The following is a 21,223-nucleotide window of genomic DNA, read 5'->3' as shown; positions in this document are numbered from 1 at the left end:
AACTCACTATTTACTGGCCTGCATTTTGAGTAGAGAGTGATTTCGTACACAGTGGATATGTTTGCTCTTCAGGGGAATGCTCCTTGGGACATTAGGGCAAAGACGATAATGCACTTGTGTCATTAGAATAGATAGTGCCCCTACAGTGCCAATGGGGTTCATGCTAAAAGAGGACACATGTTTTGTTTGATGTACCTGACAATTTGGAAAAAGTCCACAGTCCATTAAGATTACAGCAGAGCATATTAAGCAGCTCAGACGACCCAGAACGGGAGCATCCAGGTGATCCACACATAGCTGACACTTGCCAGACCACAAGGTAAAAGATACTCTACCAACCTTGAATCTCATCTTTTTTCAAATGCATTTGCTGTTTGCATCATACCCTATCTTTTGTGGACTTTATTTAAAATTTGCTGTCATACAAAAAAAACATGGTGCTTGGAACCTACACAGGCGGCCAGACTGTGATAGTAAAGTAATTAATAAACGAAAGTTTTATGATCAAAAGTTTACTCCCAGAATTATTTCCTATTTTCAGTTGTACTTAAACAGACCCTTTGAATTCTTAGATGGAGAAACTTCTACTTTTGACGGTCCTGCTGTCAACATGTTTCGCAGAACCCATCGGTAGGTTTTTTTTTCAGTTAAAGAGATTTGTAAGCATAAAGCAGTATTTGATTGGTCAAGTGTAACCAGAATTATTCAGTTTATGTTCGTTTACATAGTCAATATTCTTTCTCACTCTCCCCCTCTGACTCCCTGTTTGATTTTCACCCAGTGCAGATCTGATGGGTAAAGTGTTCGTCTTCTCCAAGGAGAGCAACGTTGATCGTGTCAGCCTCCTCACAAATCATAACGAGTTCAACGCGGTGACCGTCTGTCTCAGGTGGTGTAATATTAAAGCATGTTTGCTGCGGGAATGTTTGTAGAACTGTTTCCTTCGGTTTCTAACGGCTTGTTCTTCTCTTCAGGTTCCTCACAGATCTCAAAAGGAACTACGCCCTGTTCTCTTTGTCTACAGCATCGCACTACAATGACTTAGTGCTCTTTAAGATCAATTCAGAGGACGTGATGAGGCTGCACGCTGCGGACGGCGGCACAGACTTTCTGTCGCTGTCATTTCCTCCAAACACGTGGCACTCCATGTGTGCTACCTGGCGCTCTGATAATGGCTTGGCTCAGCTGTGGGTGGACGGCGTGCCAACCATCAAGAGATTCATCAAATCTGGACAGCCCATCAGAGGAAAGCCCATCACCTTCCTGGGTCAAGAACAAGACAGCTATGGTGGGGGCTTTGACGCAGATCAGTCGTTTATTGGTATGATTGGTAAAGTCCACATGTGGAACTATGTCATCCCTGACTCTGAGATAAAACGCTATATGAAAGACAGATGCTTCACCCCAGGCAATGTGTTCAACTGGAGGTCCCTGGATTATGTAATCGCAGGGCAGGTTTATGTGGAAGATGACCCCCATAGTGTGTAACATGGTGTAAAATAGTGAATGAATCGCTAGTCAGCACATTTGTTGCAACATCCACGATCATGTGAATAATTTGATCTGTAGAGATTATTAAAATCTTTCTGGTTACTTCTGGTTGTATTCCTTGTTGTACTGACAAAACTCGTGATAACAGGTAATTAGACAACACTCATGAATGAGGGGGATCAAAAGCAAGATTTAGAAAATATGTTTAATCTTTTAAAATCCGACATGAAAACATCACCACCACATAACTGAAACATGGCAGGGCTGGGGGGACAGGCAGCACATGTTGCATGAGAAGGCATTTCTGTGACTCCTATATGTACATATACACATTTTATACACAGTAGAAATATAGTAATTGAAGCATATAGGACAACCAGCGACGTTGGCTCGTGAGCCAACTGAAACATTCATGTAGAAAAATGCATGGGAGCTGAACGACCCAGAATCATCATGGAGAGAATATATCTATCATATCACAATTTAAACATGAAATATAAAAATTCAATTTGTCAAATCGTCCCCCTTCACAGGCAACACACACTATAAAGTTTTAGACATCCTTATGTCAGTTTACAGTATACGTACAATCGTCTACATAACACAACTTTGTCATTTTAGCCTACAACCAGCAAATATTAATAAATACACTTCTTAGAGCTGAGAGGTGGCAGATTGTGGTTCATATTGCATTACTTCCAATATTTTGTAGTGTCAATGCTGAGTGCACTTTAAGCACCGGAGGATGACGTTTGTCTTGTGCCACTGGAGTAGTACATTACAACTGCGCCGCAAGTGGTCTGCATCCAGCAATTACACAGTACCACCCATTAAAAAAAAAATGACAACATAAAGCATCAAAAGTCAAGCAGCCACAAAATATTATCTGATTATTTTTTTAAATAGTATTTTTCAGGGGAGTGTTTTTCTTTGGCGGGGGTTTGACTCTCAACCGACTAAATACAACTTTAAACTGATCTGTTTTGAGGAAACCAGCATTTTATATTTCTGCATAATATCAGAACTAATCAATTTCAAGTACATTCGCCTAACTACACAAAGGGTGGTAAATAATGGGTTCTAAGAGCTACCGAGACTGCAGCAAATTGAACTTCTCACAGGATTTCACAGGAATGTGGAGTAACCTCTTGAAATGTTTCAGGCCAAAGTTAAAACTAAATTTGAGAAACAAAAATAAATCTTCATGGTCCAGGTTTATGTCAGAAACAGCCTATCAGACATGAAAGATTTGAACAAAAAAAAAATAAAACACACATCCAGTTTAGTAATAGATTCAAAACACAGGTCAACCCAGTGTTATTACCGTATAAAACATATCAGTTCAGGAGTGTCTTATTTCTTCTTCATGTCATCTGTACTGGATCCTGAACACTCACAGGAACTCCCTACTCTTTTCTTTGGTGCCGTGGCTGGCTCTTCATACAAAAGTCTTCTGAATCCTCAACTGTGCATCAATGAGTCATTTTCCTTCTTTCTATATTCAAAACTCAGATTTCCTCCCTCTCTGCTGCATGTGCTTAACGGACATGAAGATAAATTCATAAAATCAGATCATGTCTAAGATCTTGAGTACTGCTACGATTCAAATCTTTGAATCGGAAATTACCTCTGGGGTAGAAAGTTTTCATCAACATCTGGGGCTTGTTTAGTGCTTTAAACAATGAGATAGACACTTTGTGAAAATCCAGCTTAATTATGAACTGCCAAGTTAAAGGTTGAGTAAGACCAACTACAAAAAACAGTTTTACACATGATTGGTAATATTGGTCCGAGAGTGGATGCAGCTGTGTGTCATTTCTGTAACCAGCAGAAATGAATGAGACCCAGATCTGTTCTGTCTGATGCCAGAAGAGTGACTGAACACTCAACATGGATGTGACCGAAAGGGATTGTACTAGTGTTTGCATTAAAATAGGAAATTCCTTTTAAGCCCTGACACCTGATGAGTAGGTCCAGACATACAAATGGCAGTTTGATGACGTCAGCTGTAGTGATAAGGCAGGTTTCTCTGAACAACTACTACAAGAACCTTTGAAAATGTCAGTTATACATCACGTTAGGGGCGGAGCAAACATGTAAAGGCACACGCATGACAGATAGTAGCTTGGATGTTACTGTTCTATTAACTTTATACTATATAACAGCATCTACTGTTCAGCAGCGCTGTCGACATCTCATCTTTCCGTGTTCATTTATACTCCAGCACATATGGTCACATCAGAGGGGGAGATTTTCAGGGTTGTAATTATGTGATCTGCCATGTTAATAAGACACATTCTATGAAATTAGAAAAAGGAAAAAAACATTAATGTACATTCAGCAACGGCAAGATCTGTTTGGACCTTCGCAGCACCACCGTGACTTCCAGCAGAATATCTGATCACAAAGCGTGAAACTATATTAGCGTAGGGGTCTGGTTCAACCTATCCCTTCAGCGTTTCCAAAGTCTGACTTCAAACAAATACTGTCCATCCACAATCGGCAAAAAAACTGAAATGCATACTTGATTGCAGAGTTGACAGCAGCAAGTGTTGATTTGAAAAAAATGACCACTGATAGCCCAGATTTCTCCCCAGACTCCCATGGAGAATTTGACTGCCTTCACCATCCACTTGTGACAAGGGGGCTTTTTCATTATATACAAGTATTTCTTTTTTATTCTATGTTTACCTTGCAGCAGACTGTCCTGCTGCAAAGATGAAGGAGAACCCCTGCCAAAGCTATTCATAAGCTTCCAATTCAGGGTCCTTTGTTTTGTCCCCAAGGTGTTAATAAAGGCAATGGGGCTTTGGGGCAGGTGTGGAAATAGTGTACACACAGCGACTTTGTTGATGGCGGGGAAAGTCTCAGGTCCTACCCCACACTGGCTCCTCATTGTTCCAGTCCTTGCTTTAAACACCGCTGTGACCTCCTCTGCACCTCCAAGCATCATTCAATGACCCCTGTATATACTGTGTGTATAGAGTGAGAGAACATCCTCAGGTGCAACGGAGGGTCTGCTGTGGATGCTTGTTCTCTTCATCCTTACTTCCACCCACTCTCACCAGGCCAGAAACGCCTCATTCTAGGATTGCACTGTGTCGTTTTCTTTACTGTGAAGATAGAAGCAATACAAAGATTATGATAGGAAATGTGCACTTACTACTGACATACTCCAAAACAAAATAATAAATAAATGCAAGATCAGATTCATGTATCATTGTTTATGCTTACAAAACAGATGTTTGTCTCTGGGATGATGTCTGATAGTGAAACTACATCTTCATTTCCAGAGAAGTTGCCAGAATTATCTGCAGCCTCTTCTTCGCCAAAACTGACCCAGGAAAAAAAATTGGTTAGTTAGACACAACCTCGAAAACAAATGAGAATAATGCTGTTCATCCTTTTCTTTAACTGCATTCTGTACCTGTGGTGAGCCCCCTGGTCGTGGTCTGTGTTTGCGGATTTGTGCACGTCCACTCCAACAGAACTGCAGAGAAACGGGGCAAAGAATAATGAGATAATAATAAGATGGAAGAACAAAGGTATTAAATTACATGTTGAAACTTTAATGTATTTATTTTGTCGTGGATTTTGTGAAGCACTCTAGAAGCTTGTTAAGATAAGTGCTATACAAATAAAGTTATTGTTATCATTGTTATTATTGTCATCTTTACCGCAGGGGAGGAGAGGTGGAGGCGACTCCTGTGCTGCCTAGTGATGAGGTGGAGAGGTTGGCCTCACTATCAGCAGGGTTGTCTAGTGGAGGGGTCCTCATAACGAGATCAGATCTGCCCGACAGCACGCCTGAGAACATTTTTACCATAATTTTCAACACCAGTATATCCAGTGTGAGCGCAGCTATGAGCTAAATAATAGAATGCAGACAATTTCTGGATGCTTCAGCTCTTACCACTGTCAGCTTCTGACTCTGTGCTTTTGAAGTTGCTGTGGTACATCAGTCTGGAGTCGAGAGATATCTGCCCTGTTGCACTGGAGAGCGGGGTGGGACCTCCAAGGGTGGGGGCCCTCCTAAGACCTCCCTGACCTCCACTACGACTCTTCTTAGATGGGGATGGTTTTACTAAAGAAGACAGAGAGCATTTAGGTTGATAGGCCAAGACATTTCTAAAATGTCAATTTATCGGGACATTAAGCACATAAATGCCTACTTACGTGGAATTTTCTTAAACACTGTGCTGCACATGAACTGCTGGAAACGCTCTGCATAGAAGCCAGGTCTGTGAACTGAAACTGTGTCCTGAAGTAGTGAAAAAGCAACACAGCCATTAGAACCTGAACCTTTTAAGTTTACATGCAATCACAACAGTAGCAATCACTACTTTTCATTAGGTTTTGAACAGTCTTTTATATCAACACTATTTATATCAATTAATCCATCTACTCTGACCCACTGTGCTCAATTCGTCTGCTTATGATCTGTTCTTCCATTGAAAATTCGGTGTGTATTCTCTTACCCCGTCATGGACCAAAGCCTTCCAGGAGTGTTCCAACCTTTTAATGAACCTGAATAAGAAGAGAAAAGAAAACCTTTCACTACCAGTTATGTAAATCGGCAATGTAGGTGGAAGGCTTGCTCATGATTGAAGAACAAACGTTTAAGCGAGGAGGTGATTAGACACTGACCTGTAGGACTGGAGAATGTCGATGACGCCGATGTAGATCAGCAACCTCTCTCCTTTATTGTTACGAGCTGGAATACCACCCATGCTGAAAGAACAAGGCCAGAGAAGCAACAAGATTTAAATCAATTGTTTAGGGCCAGTCACAGATGACAAACCAAATAAAAAGCTTGCGATGAGCTCAGCTACATGACTCACTGGTCTTCTGAATCTAAAGCTCCCTTTCCTCGAGCCTCCCCCTGGATGGACTCCATGGCTGTACAGTACAGACTCTTCTGGGCTTGCGGCCGGCGCTGGTCTGGAGTCACAGCTCCCTCTGACCCACCGCTTTCCCCCGAATAGCCCCCACTGCGCTCTCGCTCTCGACTGGCCTGGTCCATGTTGTGGATGCCCACCAGCAGACTGTAATCCATGATCTTGAAACTCTGTAATAGCTAAATGAAACATACAGCGACACAGCCATCAATTAGGGCAAGTGCAGTACACACATTGTATCATGGGCACAATCAAACGATCACAGACATCATCTCAGCATCAGATTTGGAAAGGACAGTAACACCTTCGAACAGGAGCACGTAAACTATAATCTCTAATTTAAAACGATAAAAAAAAGAATACATTTTCACACTAATATTAATGTTACAATCAGTGGCTTAATTAAATTGGTAAATTTCTGTATCATGTGATTTAATGGTCTGTATTGAGCACGTTATTTCCTGGGTTGAGGAAATGTGCAGCATACAAGTTGTGATGTCTTCCTTTGTTACACACTAGAAGATGTCATCAGGTTCTGAGTGTCTGTACAGCATATTAATCCGAGATCCATAGCTCAACACACATTGTTTTACAGTTTCAAACTTTTACCTCCGGAGAAATTAATAATGAACTTCTGGGTATGTTGTAATCCATTTAGCAATAATAATAATAATAATAAATTGAACTAATGAACTAAGTTTGAGTGTTCTACACCTGAATAACTCTCTGGGGTTAGGGGTTAGGGTTAGTAAGTGTCTCTGTGGCTCACCAAGCAGTCCCTCTGTATAGTCTTGCACAGAGCATTGTAGTTGTCCGATTCCAGCAGCAGACCGTCGGGCAAGTCCTGGATAAAGTCCAAGTCTTTGTAAGTGGGAACAGCCTTTTCTCTCTCCTTAGGAGAGGCTCGTCTCTTGTAGGTGGAGCCCTTCATGTCGTATTTGAGGTGCATGGGAATTATCCGAGGGAGAAGATTGTTCATCACGACCATACGGATGTTCTTGCCCCCGCGCTGAACGCAGTACAGTCCATAGAACTTGGGCAGCAGGGTGCGCTTGTTTTGGTTTATATTCTAGAAGGGAGTAGGAAAATGGACAAAGAGATGATTTGAAACACTTGAACTGGAAAGGAACTCTTGCTCCTACTCTCACATAGCTGTTGTAATTACAATCATTCATACAGGAAACACTCAATCCAGGCTCACCATGAAGTATCCAGGCAGGAGTTTCTGGAGGAACTCAGCCTCTTTGTGCTGAACGGCCTTGATGATGAACTCATCATCACTTGAGACATAGAAGATTGATCCACTGGCCCCGGGATTAGACAGCTCGATCAATGGTTCGTTACACAGAGAATACTTCAAGAGGTAGAGGAGTCAGCATTAGTATCCATTCAAAACATGGCGGCATATCCAGAACTCTAATTTAACTACATCAGTGACTCTTAAACCCCTAAGTGGTTGTCAAGAGGTTGACAGTGGAGTCACAGGAGAGGTGCTAAAAAAAAGACATATATGCGAAATACAGGCTTTTTTTGGAATGAGTGCAAATAATTGTTGCATAATGATGATGCTTCTAGGCAACTGATTTCTGAATGCACAGTAACTTTATCGAAGTTGTTTGACTACATATTTATGCTGCCATTTCAATATGGGGTGACAAAAGCTAAAACACTTTTCATAAACCTGGATGTGTGTGTTTGGTTTAAATACTGACCAGATAGTCATCTGGCCGAATGCCAAACAGTTCTCTGAAGTAACGAAAGGCAATAGGAGCGTAGGTCTTAAAGCGAAAGTCACTGTAGTGATGAGCGGGTGTCAGGTTACTGCCTTCACTGAAAGATTTGAGAGACAGAGCAAAAGCCATCACATTACATGAAACCAAAAGATCACAATGTTTATACACAGACTTCTGTTACCAACCTGGGGAAAAAGATGCTTTCGACCACCACGAAGTCCTGCATTAGAACATCCCTCTCTGCTTTTTGACTTAAACTTCCAATAGTGTGAGCAATACCCAGTTGGATTGCACCTTTCAGGGCAGATGACGTGGTCTAGAAAAGGTTGGAGAGGAAGAGAGAGAGAGAGTTAGCACTGGAACCAACAACATTTTGCTCCCAGACCAGATTTCTGCTGTTTTACTCACTATTTCTGGGCGGCTAGTGGGAGGAATTTCAAAACTAATTTTAGAACATTTACACCAAACATATGGGCGTGCACACTGGTTCATTTTTCCACTTTTCACCTCTAATGCTCAGTGCTGACGGTGTCAACAAACCGTGTCACTGACCCCCATCCACCCCTAACCTTTTTATAGGTGGTCTCTCCTGTGGAGGTCTCGACGCCCCGGTGTCCAATGGTCTTCTTCATACTCTGGGTTGTGCTAGAAGAGCCAGGCACCTGAGGAGGAAATATTTGTATGTAAATAGTGTATGTGTGTGTGTGTTCGGCTCAACATTGTAATGAGTGTAAGCCCAACCGTAGTTACAGTAACAACGTTTGGGAGTTTATTGCTTCATTGTTGACTCACTTTGCTACTCACAGTATACAAACTCTGCTAGAAGAAACTGCCACGCACATGATTTTTTCTTGTTTTTATTCACCTGTTATCACTGCGGCAGTAAGGGCCAGTCTCTTACTAGCAGGAAACATTTTAAGCTTTCAGTGCCAGACCTCTCAGACTGATGACGGCAGCATTAACTCTGAAAACCTGTTCCGCTCACCTACACAGAGTTCACTGGATAAACATTTACATAACTTGGGGCTATGCATAATGCAGACGTGTTTTGTCAATTCAGTGAGGCAGTTTTTGATGTCCTTACCTCTGAAGAGGCCATTTTCCGGAGGCTGCTGGTCCCTAAAAACAGAAAAACAAGTTAACTTAGGATTTTACGACATGAGAGACAATGACTGTTGAGAGCCTACAAAGAAAATAAAAAAGACTTATGAAACTGATAGTTCCCTTGTTCAGACTCCACTTAACGAAACCCACATCAGCCTGTGGAGGCAGCGTTAAGCGATTCTTGAAATCATGTTAAATGCTTTGAGTTGGCAGCTTTCAACATGGAAGAATTTGTTAATGACTGTTTGAGAAACGTTCTGCTGGATAATTAGTCCGGCTATTTCCAGCACTGGCTGACGACTATAAAGTCAATGATGAGCCCAGATCTAAATGTGGCCCCAGTTTCTAACTGCTGCCGCTGATACCTGCAGTTCTCAGTGAACTGGAACTACGTGTCCCATGAGCTGGATGCTCCAGATTCATCTGGTCCCGAAGGATGTGAGTCGACAATCACCTCCTTATTTCAGAAGATTGTATGAGTTCTAGTTTATTTTTTCTGTCACAGCCTACTTTGTGTGTCATAGTAACTTTGCTTTTTATCCCCCTAATTAAATCTAAAAAGCTAATATTCAGACAGACACAAGAGCCTGACCTATATGTCAATTGGCTGATTATGAGCCGTTTCCAGAGATATTGATATATTCTTATGTTTGCAGATAAAGGACAGGATGAAAACTATGCAATAAAGATATTTACATTTATGTTTCCATTTAACATAGACTTTTTTTTTCTTAATTCAAGTTCAAGATAATTGGTTGTATTTGTTTTTCCTCTTATTTATAGTTATTAATGATACAGTTTATGTTTAAACTATGTTAGAAGTTAAACTGAAAATACATCACCCAGAAACATGGTCTTTGCTCCTGAAGAGCAGAACAAAAACAGCTGAGATAAAATAAATAGTCAAGATGACTTCCTCTGTCCTTACATAAACCTGCTGTTCAAACCGTCTATCGCCCACTCTGCAAGCACCTCCAGCTCGTAACCAATGGCAACATCCACTTGAATGCTGCAGTGCCACAGGTCAACATACACACAACAAGATGCTGTTAGAAAGATTATACACCTAGTACCAATACCGTGTGAGATCTTCGCCCAGCAGATCCAATTCACGCGATGAGCAATAAGTGGACATCTCGACCCAAGAGAGGTTGGAGTGTTAATATCGCTGAATACAATGCATCCCTACTGAGTAAGCAGGGACACACTGCAACCCTCCGGGCAACTGTGAGCAGCATTCTGCCCACATTCCCTCCCATTACGTATAAAAATGACACACTATCACCACAACTCATGCAGTGTTTGCAGTTCCACACACACACAGAAACACTCAGGCACACCCATGCGAGTACCTCGCTGTAATGCTCTTCTCCAGAACTGCGTCCTAATATCTGTGGAGCAGGAAAGGGTCAGCCTAAATGGCTTAACCTAGTACATAAGCAACACTGGACACATTTAAGTCATGTCTGTATATTAGAGGGAGAAAATATACTACCAGTGCTGAAATGAGAAAAGAGTATCACATAAAAAACTGTCTTTGGGTTTTGGACTGATAGACGGAACAAAGTAGTAGAAGTCTTTAAAAAAATAACTGGCAGGATAATTATTAGTTAAATAATCTCTTATAGCGGTTATAGATTCATCACATTGCAATTTTGCTGAAAAGTCATAGCAGAAGCAGACACTAACACATTGTGCAGCAGATTCGAGGTAGGAATTAGACCAACCTAATTACTTAACAATGACTTCAGCTTGTCTGCGGCAGACCCAAAGACAAGAGACAAACCATCTGTTCGTCCATGTATACAAAATAAGTCCCTGCCAGCCTTGTTCACATGTCCCCTGCAGGCTGGTAAAAAAATATGGGACATGCGTGTTCTCTTAAAATCGTTTATGAAGGCTCCATAATTACACTGGTTCTCAGCCGGATTAGGAAACACGGCCAATCAGTAACTAATACAGGAAACCATATTATGTTACCGTCACAAGTGTGAGTGTTTTGACAGAAAGCTGCGTCTTGTATTTGTACAGTTCCAGGCTCTCAGCCATGTGAGAGCCACAGGAGAGCTGGGAAAGCCACTATTTTTATTCACTGATTCAGACTGGGTGGCAACCAGGGGTGAGGGGAGACTCCCATATACACAGAGAAGCAAACAACTGACTCACAACTAAATGGATCACTAAGATGAAACTCTATCGTCAAGGTCCTGCCCTCAGAAAAGGAAATACCCCTGTAAACACATGATCATCATAACGCCTGTCTGTGTGTGGGCACTGAAAGACAGAGCTAAGTGCAGGTCATGAGCAATTCACCAAGCATGGACGTGACCTTAGAGATCCCAGACAAACCCATCATCGGCTGAACTGGGACCACAGGACCACAGAAGACTGTCCCTTAACTAGAGAAGCATGATCAACCCGTGTCATCGCCTAAAACAACGTAGGCGACCAATAGGATCGATGTGTGTTTAGGAAAATACATCACGTCCGCTGTGAAACTGTGGGGAGTGAGAACGATACCAAATGGAAATATCTAGTTACCACAAATCAGGACAGACAGAGGGAGGAAGAGCAGGGGTGTCACGGCCGAGGAGGACGAGGGAATAACGGGGTGGTACCGTTAACTTCTCCCAGACGAGCGCAACCAGTCGAAACAGCAACAAAACACGTCCCGTTCATTTCGCCAACAATAGTTTCAGATCAAGTCATTAATATGAATTCAACCTCGTGCCTCAGTCTCCAGTTTATTCATCCTCACCGGATAGAACCCCGTTAACCAAATAACCGGCTTGACAACAAAACACGACTGAATGAAAGAGGTCCGGGGACATATGTAGTCGCATGTTATCCGCATCAATAATGACATGTTTCTCAGAAAAGCGTTGTGTGAATAAAGACAACAATTGAGGTTGATTCCCAATGCAGCTAAACAAGCTAGTCCCCTGCTCTGTTCATTTGTTAGGTGGAAAGCCTCGATGCTAGCTAGCTGGCTAACAGGCTAACCAGGGACGCGACGGAGCCTACGGCGCTCCATCGCACCGTTTGTTTTGTTTTAATCGCCACAGAATGTATAACCGTTCTGTTGGGATGTAGGTGTGAGGGCAGCGGAGGAAGGAGGTGGAGACGGTGGGTACCTGTCTGGGTTGTGGGTCCAGGGTCCGCCGTCCCAGCAGTCGCCATTATGGCAGTAAGGGCAAGCTCAAATCGTGGCAGCGGGAGCGCGTACAGGCACTTCCGGTGTCAACAGAAACTGCCACTGTTGTGTAGAGGCAGCTGCCCAAACGCCACATTGTTTGGAGGCAGCTGCCTGGGATCCTACACTGTTTGGAGGAAGTCATCTATGGAAGTCATAGATATATATGGAGGAAGCTGCCTCTGTGGTCACACTGTTTGGAGGAAGCTGCCTCTGTGGTCACACTGTTTGGAGGAAGCTGCCTCCGTTTTCAGAACTTTAGACTCTCTGAGTCTAAACAGTCTAGATAGTGTTTCAACAGAGGCAGATACCAACAAAACAAAGGTGGGAGCTGCCGCGACATGTGTCCTGTAAAGCCTGGCAGCAGTGTGATTTCCAGCTTCAGTTCAATGACACAGAACATGGACAAAGCAGAATCGGTACAAATATGACATATACATGCTGATAAACATTCATGCTTTTCTTATGTGTGTTGTATTTATTTTGTTTGTATGTTTTTATGTTCTATGTTCATTGTATGCATCAATAACAGGAGCAAATTCCTCGTAGGTGTAAACTTACTTGGCAATAAATACATTCTGATTCTGATACTGATGAACTTAGTATAAGTCTCAAGGAATAAGCCCCGATCACCGACAGTTGGCCTCAAACAGGGCGGCAGCAGCGGCAGCTGCCCGAGCAGCTGTGGCAACTGACACCAGACACTGCGTCGACTGTCTGACTCTGTCGTTACAGTTTCAGTTTCGGTTTAACTCATGGTTTATATCAAGTCAATATAGCATTTTAAATAATCGTATCGATACCTTTAAACTCCTCATCATCACATAATGAAATCTGGGAAGATTTAGAAAACCGCTCGAGTGAGAAACTCTCTATCCATTCATTCAGGTTGTTCAATCCTTTTATTCTGTTCCAAAATCAATTGCATTCATCCCAATTCTTAAAAAAAAATGTATCTATATATATGCATATATTTTGTTGTTTTTTTGTCAGAGGAAAAGATGTCATCTGTAATATTTCAGTGGATCACACTGATTTGATAACAGGCATTTCATATTAAAGCTTGTCCTTATATATAAACACACACACACACACACACTATGTATAATAAGATAAGGGTGTTTTGAAGTCTAAATAAACAAATAAACAAATATTGACATACCCTCCACCACCATTTATCTGAAAATGGGTCCTCTAACCCAATACCTTAATTTTCCACATTCACTCTTGTTCCCTTGTTTTTTCTTCTCTTTCATTGTTTTCTAGTGTCACCTTTATTTCTATTGTCTTTAGTATGTATTTTTGTTGTTGTTTTATTCAAAATTAAATAAATAATTGCTTTGTTGGGACAAATGTAAAGTTTATTTCTTGATATCTAATTAACTTTAGTCCATGCCAGTCCTCGACCCTTGATAGACTGAAAATGTGTTGTGTTTGCATTGATTGTCAAATAGAATCAAAGCAAATTGTCTGCTCATGTCCCAGCTCAGATGATTCAAGTCAAGATTCATAACTCTGTAAACTGTAAAAACATACATACTAAAAAACTAACTCTCCAGGATGCATGTTCTACTCATTTCTGACTCAAATTTACATCAGCTTGAGAATAAAAAGCTAGCCCACAAATGTATATTTAAAAAATGTTTTATTATATGTGTGGTAGATACCATCCTAATGAAATGAAAAAAAGAAAGGGAACTGATCTTGCAGCTCACAAGAATTAAGAAAAATGCAATGTAGTAAAAAGAAATAAGAAACAAATAAAAACAGTGGTAACGATAACAAATCTGTAACAACATCTGTTTAATGAGCTGTGCATGTATTAATATATCTGTTTATATATAAATGAGGAGATGTGATCACAGACAAAAGCAGAAGAAGCTAGAATTTGGTCCACATTGTGTGTTTCTTCTGATCTCACAGAAGGGACTAGGGTAATTTGTGCTGCAATAATTTTTCTGCTGAGTGACTGAAGGATACCTCTGCTAAGAGCTTTACCGTTTCCCTAATAGCCAGGTGCCAGTGGGCTCAGCAGCAAAAGGTCAAAAGGATTTAGGAGATCGGGCAACTTTTCTTCTTCTTCTGACGTAAGACCTTGGTTGCTTTGGTGATGGCGTCCATGAGAATTTTGGATATACAGTTGGGAGTTTCTTGTGAAGACGTGCGGCAGCAGCGACGGACGGCTGGAGAAGAGCTTTTCCCAGATGAACACAAGGACGCTGACATATCCACGAGCTGATTTCATGAAGAGAACAAGTCCAAGAAATCAGATGATTTGGATTTTGAGTTCTTAGCTCCTCAAATTTGAATCTAAAATGTAGCATCCAAAATACTTTTTTTTAATCTCACCTTTTGCATGGAACAAATGGTCTTGTCTTGGTCAGACAGGGGGCAGCATTGCTCAACAAAGCCTTTGAGAGGAAAACCAACAGGGAACCTGAAAAAAAAATAAAATAACTTTACTATGTTTCCAACTTGTCTTTGGTCACACATTGGGCAGATGGGTCTCGATCCACAACAACATTAATAACGAAAAAGATATTAAATGAAATGTGGTGTCAGCAAATTCGAAAAAATGGCAGATTTCAACACACCAGGCAGCTTGTGATTCACTGGTTTTCAAATAGCCGTAATGAAACTGGAAGGAAGCAAAGAATGAAAGAGACAGAAAAAAACATCTTACTTCTTCTTGATGATCTTGTGAGTGTCGCAGATTTTGTCGAGTGAGAGCTCCTCGGAAGTCATATTATAATGAGGGTCAGGAGAAATGTTGTGGAAGCAGTTGAGTTTATCATTTGCTCCTTCAACTGCACAACAGTGGAAATCCGACTCGCCACCTTTCTTAACCGAGCAAAATTTGTCCAGCTCCTCACTCCACTGAAATACAAAAGCAGAAAAGAGTACGTGAGACGGTACCAAATTGTATCTGTAAAAAATAATGATCTGTTTGTAACTTTCATGCCTTACCTTCTGTTCAGCACAGTTGAGCACGTCCTGCTTCTTTTTGCAGCAGTGTTTGAATCCCTTCTCCATTCGATTAACGGTCTTTGCCTGATGAGACAGCCACTCGTACCCGGTACCTGGCAGGCACTTGACACTGTAGCGGGGACGAAGGGCCTGGTCGCGACACAGTGACGCAATAGAATCCGCAGTGGGTCGTCCAGGTGGAAACTTGATGTCGACTTTCTGCGATGTAGATGGTGTCATCTTCTTCTTTCCTCTGACACTGTGTGGAGTCATCACTGTCCTGTAAAGCATGAGGTAAGGGACTTTATGATGAATTGGAAAACACTGGTGACCCTCAAATCCCATCACCAGCAATGTGTCAGGCTGCGTTCAGGTCATAGACTGTATGTAAGGATGGACGTCATCACAGCTCCCAAAACCAAAGGGTCTGTATCTCCACCTGGTGACTGGAGGCAGTATAGGTCATAAACCCAGCCTCCTCCATGTTGGTAGGTGAGACATGGACCAATGTTTTTAAATATATGTAATATACGTTAAATACAGTTCTCTATGGTTTATGTCCATCTAGGTAGTTTTTTCTATCACACTGGTTTGTTCAAGTGTTAATGTTTCTGTTAAGTTTGGTTTTAATTAGTAAATGACAGAGGGACATTGAAACTGTGGTAACAGATCATCTTCACTCACTATCTACAACGTACGTGGAGACAATAAGCAAGTCACAGTGTGGCTGCTCTAAGCTGATAACACAGGCGCCAAAATGAAAAACAGCACATGCCACAGGCCACAGGCGACGCTCACACATCCATTGTGGCCTGAGAGGTTGTGATGCTACTGGAATAAGACTGTGCAGGTTTTATTCATTTCCCTACATACCTCTGGCAAGTGTTGGGGTTAAAGGTGAAGTCGATAGTAGAGGGCAGCGGTGGCAGCGGGATCTCCTCTGTGGGCTCGTAGTTCGGGTTGGGAGAGTCGTTGTTGAAGCAGTTGAGCCTGTCGCGGCCCGTAAGTCTGCAGCAGTGATACAAACGGTCCTTCACCGATGAGTCTTCCTTACAGAAGGATTTGACTGACAGCTCCCACTGCGGCAGAACATAGACATTCAGGGTGTGTGTAATAATCCTCTAATAATTATATAAAGTCCATGGGTTCAAGGCTGTGTGTTGAGTAAGTGGTTGAATCGACCGAGAATTAAAAAAGAAAAGAAAAAGGAGCGAGTTAAGATTAATGTAATACTTTATTCACCGACAGATTTGGGACAGGTTTGTTGTTTTACCCCAGACAGCTTCACTTGTACTCATGTCAGTGCATATCTGTTATGTCTGTCTGGACTGTATATAATGGGCTTATTGACTGGAAGCGCCCAAGGCTTCAACTTTGTTTTAAGTACCATCATCTCTGAAATGTGAAGAATGTTTCATGCCTTTTATTTTTTATTTTTTATATCTGGGGCAATACGAAAACATGAAGAGAAAAGACACTGGGTGAGACAATAATGTGACGCCAATAACAGCCTTGTTATTATTAAATTGCTGAATCAGTTTTAGGAGCTGTGGTGAAAACTTACTGCCTGTGTGGCGCAACACAGAGTCACTTCCTTCTCCCACGTCTGGTTCCTTTCGCAGCATATGCCCAACCAGGACTCTGCGTTGTTGACCGCTGAGGCCCTTCTCTTCAGCTGACCAAAGCCAGAGGCAGGAAAGTAAGAGTCTGGGTAGCGAGGACGACGCTCTCCGTGGACACAGATGGCTTGGAGATTCTCGAGGGTCGGGCGGCTGAGGGGAAACTGAACAGGGTAGTCCATAGAAGGGCCCGCAAAGGAACGGGGCTGAGCCTTTGGTTGATCTTAAAGGGAAGGACGGGAAGCGTGATTTTAAAGAGATGCTTTTACAGTTGTGTTTGGAACAATGTAAATTCAAACTAGAAGAAAAAGAATACATACGCCCTCTTGGTCTTGGTCTGGAACCCCCTGACAGAACAAAGGTAGTTGTGTGTTTATCACTTCTTTAGAGGTGGTTTCTTTGTACAATTGACTCATTTGGACATTGGTTTGGAAAAGTAAATTAGAAAAGGGAGAGATAAATAAGAGAAGATGACAGATAGGTAGGTAGGTAGCAGCTTACCTCTCCCAAACAGGGTGTCAAACTTTACTGGTGGAGACTCCACTATCCTCTGCATGGGAAACTCTATAGAACATAACAAAAAATAATAAAAAGAAAATTAATATTATGAGAAATAAGTCTTAATTGGAAACAAAGTCATAATATTATGAATATAAAGTGGTAAATCAAAGAGAAAAAATAAGTTCCATTTCCTCTACCTTCTGAATTCAGAATCTTGGTTATTAATCTCATTGTTTCTTTTTTAAACTTTTTCGACCATTGTGACCAGCACAGAGTCGACCACTACCATCATTTCCTCCTTCACAAAAGAACCAATTTCCTCCATGTTTGTGTTTCTTTCTTCAGACAGTCTTATGCTCAATCGTTTCAGGGTCCCGATACTTATGATGATGTTGTGCTACTGAGCTAAAAGAGTATTTTGTTATTGTGAAACCTATTCTAAAGAATAACTTAACAAGATGCTCCACATTCCTCATGTTAACGACAGCCGACAGACAGGTCACCTGATGTTCTCACCCCGTGCACGTAGCCTACAGTCATGACTTTTTTCTTGTCAATGTATGACATTTTTATCAATGGATTACGACTTTAGCCTCATATAATGATGACTTCATTCTTGAAATCTTAGCTGTTTTCCACTTAAGGTGACCCTAATACTGTAATGTATGATTTAGTACTGGAATACAAGCAAGCTATAGGCAGTAAAATCTGAGCAGCCAAACGGACAAATGTTTGAATGCTGTGTACTTATGCCAAAACAAGGTCATGACAGAAAACACAAAGTGATACAGAACCTTTGGGATCGAAGACATCTGCCCAATCCACCTCTTTCTGGAGAAGGGCGTCATCCATCCCTGAAAGACACATATTGATGAACAAGTCTTTTCAAAATGGATGAGTTAATGTCTTCATGTAGTAGCTTAGGAACCAAACAAGCAGAAAGAAAAAAGGGGTACTCTCCATAAAGTCTTGATTCATCAGAATGAATCATCATACAACTGTTTCCAAAGGATGAGTAGTTCTACTTGTGACATGCAAAGTGAACTTCATGTCCTAAAATCCCTGTAATTGAAGTATTGAGAGCTGAACAAACTGCCCCTGTGAACTGCTCACTGCAGTAATCAACTCTGCACTCGTACGTGAATACACACCTTCTCCGTCAAGGTCAAAAGTGACTTCAAGCTGCTCAGCGATGGCTTCATCTGGAAAGTTTTCTACAGACAGAGAGAGAAGCAAAGAGAGAAAGGAAGAGGGAAAGGAAAGCAGACAAAGTTACGTAACTCTCCACTGTTTTTCTTTAGAATTATATACAAATTATTGCTCTTCAAAATATTCTGCAAGTATTTTTATTTTTTTATACTTAAATTAGATTTAAAAGCAAAAACTTACTCTAACTCAAGTAGACAAGGTATTATGATCATTTTACTTTTACCTGAATACATTTTTCGTCTTATTTGTACTTCTACTTAAGTAAAATGTTTAATGGACAAGCTGGAACAGACAAACCAACTATTTGGTTTTGTTAAGACCCCCCAAAAAGAAGATAATAAATTTGATAATGTTTTTGGCAAAAGTTTTCATCCATAAATGCAAATATAGCAACAAAAAAAAACAACCTAAAAGATGTTGAACAATCTGTAATCCTAATTTTCATATCATCCAACAAAATGGCTGTTAATACTCATCTGATGAATATCTTTAAATTAGTCATAAGTATATTGTACAACACCCCTGGCTTGTTTGTTTGTATGTTCCTGTATGTTATTGTATACCAACCGATGTTGGTATACAAGGAGGATTTGTTCCTCTTTTAAAATAAAGAAATTCAATAAAAAAAGTGTAGTTAATTAACAGTAAAAAGTACCTGAAATTAAATCTACTTAGGTGAAGTACAAATACATGAAAAATGTACTTATAAGTAAAGGTGCTCTGATACATCCCACCATAAGCACCACTGGAAGAAAGTGCAATAAAGTTGAAGTACTGGTGTTCAACTACAGGAGATTACGAGTATACTGTTCTGTGGGTACTCAGATACTTTGCACCTAATGTGTTTAAAAGTTGTGTAAAGTAAATGAAGTCTAAGATTAATGTCAGTGCGCACTTGGAGCAGATAAGACGAACAAACATGGAGCTGAAGTCTAACGCAAACACATCAAAACCAGTGAGACAACAACAACAACAACAACAACAGTCAGAGAAGGGACGGTACCGACCTGTGGATACTGAGCTCAGTAAAACCCAGAGCAGCAGGCTGGAACAGACTACAGGCCAAGACGAGCCCATCGCGATCTTGTCGGTGTGTGTGTCTGTGTCGGTGCTGCAGCGGTCTGTCTGTATGACTGACTCCCGGGGACAGCCCAGTAAACACCCTCGGGGTGGGGGAGCGCGCACGGAAGGGCCCGCTAATTGGTCCAGCAAAAGCTCCCGTGCTGTCCGTCAGGGAGAGAGAGAGAGAGAGACCCCGTAAACCCACTCTGTGCTGGAAGTGGGGTTTGAGGGAGGAGTGAAAGGAAGGAGGGAGGGAAGTTTTTAACCATGACTCACTGTTTATCCCGCCAAAGTCCTTGAGTCCTCTGAGACACGCATGTCTGCACACGAGTCTTGTTTCGGTCCAGATTAACATGATGTCCCGCCGTTAGCCGTAAATTACCAGCTGGAACTCAGCCGAGCCAATCAGCGTTTCTTACTCAAACACGTGATCGAGAACCATGGATTCTTCTTCTTCTTTTCTCTTTTTTGTATTCTGTATAATAAAGGAAGATTCTTTCTGCCATTTTGGTTTGTTGTGTTTCATATTTCGAAAAACAGCCAACATGTCGAGTGATGTCAAACTTGATCAGAGGAGATCGAGAATAAAGTTGAATTGCCGAGAATGAAGTCAAACTAAATTAGAGTTAAATAGCATTCAACCCTTTATGATGATTCCAATGTTTATTTGGCCTATTTACTGTCTGTACCAATATTGACACACTGAATAGATTGTAGTTTTTAGAAATTTTGCCAAAGAGTGGAAGCCTTCATTTTATGCTTCTGTGAGGTTGGTGGACCTAAGCAAATAGATGTGAAAATTGTAGATCAAATAAAAGTGGGAGAGCCAGAGATATCCTGTCTCAAGAACAGATTAATAAAAGATAGGTTCCTAAATTTCCCATAATGCAACACATTTCCATACATCTTACCTGCTTAATAAATGTCCATGTCTGTCTTTACCTCAAAACAGACTGCTGAAAGTACTGCCGTCTCCAACAAAGAGCTGGGTTTTAATTGTCAGACCTAAGAACAGCACTGAATAGTCCTATAAGGATAAATGAACTTGAATTGTAGAGTCAGTGGCTTATATATATGATTGAGAGCATATATTTTCAATAGAATTTAGCTTTTAACTCATAACAAGATAATATTGAGTGTTAATACTTTTGTTCACAGAGAGACAGATTAAACGCCTTGAATTCCTGGTTAATCTCACTCTGATTCCAGGGTTTTCTTTGTCTCAAGGATTCCAGTCTGAAGAACTGCCTGTGACCCTCACACGACCCCTCCCAGCATGTTCTCATAAAATCCTATCAGAGAAGATGTTCCCGGTGCGCTGCGCTGCTAGACTGCAGCTTAACGAGTTTCCGCAGTTTACTCTCTTTGGGCCCCAGTTTAAACTGGAACGATTATCTGCTCGGCCCACAGCTCTTTCCCATCATATAGAGGAGATCTCAGGATCAA

The 21,223-nt window shown here is 41.3% G+C and overlaps 3 protein-coding genes across 4 annotated transcripts; 1 reads left to right on the top strand and 2 right to left on the bottom strand.

Moving 5' to 3' along the window:
* Positions 1 to 162: 162 nt before the first annotated feature.
* Positions 163 to 1,593, top strand: LOC133964572 (C-reactive protein-like). The gene is made up of 4 exons (XM_062398737.1): positions 163 to 319; positions 573 to 630; positions 787 to 889; positions 975 to 1,593. Exons 2-4 carry the CDS (start codon positions 573 to 575, stop codon positions 1,486 to 1,488), a joined length of 675 nt encoding a protein of 224 aa, XP_062254721.1. The 5' UTR covers positions 163 to 319; the 3' UTR covers positions 1,489 to 1,593.
* Positions 1,594 to 1,677: 84 nt separating this feature from the next.
* On the bottom strand, positions 1,678 to 12,560 carry LOC133964569 (phosphatidylinositol 4-phosphate 5-kinase type-1 alpha-like). Of its 2 annotated transcripts, XM_062398734.1 has the most exons (16): positions 12,361 to 12,560; positions 9,207 to 9,241; positions 8,692 to 8,784; positions 8,308 to 8,438; positions 8,102 to 8,219; positions 7,591 to 7,743; positions 7,159 to 7,458; positions 6,333 to 6,568; positions 6,139 to 6,222; positions 5,970 to 6,018; positions 5,668 to 5,752; positions 5,405 to 5,575; positions 5,169 to 5,298; positions 4,919 to 4,981; positions 4,726 to 4,825; positions 1,678 to 4,604 (listed from the first exon to the last, which is right to left on the bottom strand). In XM_062398734.1, exons 1-16 carry the CDS (start codon positions 12,404 to 12,406, stop codon positions 4,602 to 4,604), a joined length of 1,797 nt encoding a protein of 598 aa, XP_062254718.1. In that variant the 5' UTR covers positions 12,407 to 12,560; the 3' UTR covers positions 1,678 to 4,601. The 2 variants fall into 2 exon arrangements, with proteins under 2 accessions (XP_062254718.1, XP_062254719.1); XM_062398735.1 differs by lacking the exons at positions 9,207 to 9,241; positions 12,361 to 12,560 and adding an exon at positions 8,988 to 9,198.
* A 1,487-nt stretch (positions 12,561 to 14,047) lies between these two features.
* Positions 14,048 to 19,929, bottom strand: LOC133964571 (extracellular matrix protein 1-like). The gene is made up of 11 exons (XM_062398736.1): positions 19,723 to 19,929; positions 18,658 to 18,720; positions 18,301 to 18,360; positions 17,507 to 17,569; positions 17,326 to 17,352; positions 16,951 to 17,228; positions 16,260 to 16,465; positions 15,387 to 15,666; positions 15,103 to 15,296; positions 14,769 to 14,856; positions 14,048 to 14,654 (listed from the first exon to the last, which is right to left on the bottom strand). The coding sequence occupies exons 1-11, from the start codon at positions 19,790 to 19,792 to the stop codon at positions 14,472 to 14,474; spliced, it is 1,512 nt and encodes a 503-aa protein (XP_062254720.1). The 5' UTR covers positions 19,793 to 19,929; the 3' UTR covers positions 14,048 to 14,471.
* Positions 19,930 to 21,223: the final 1,294 nt, after the last annotated feature.

The sequence above is a fragment of the Platichthys flesus genome, chromosome 11 (genome assembly GCF_949316205.1).
Source record: "Platichthys flesus chromosome 11, fPlaFle2.1, whole genome shotgun sequence".
Classification (NCBI taxonomy): Eukaryota; Metazoa; Chordata; class Actinopteri; order Pleuronectiformes; family Pleuronectidae; genus Platichthys; species Platichthys flesus.
This window is presented reverse-complemented; position numbering and strand designations above follow the sequence as displayed.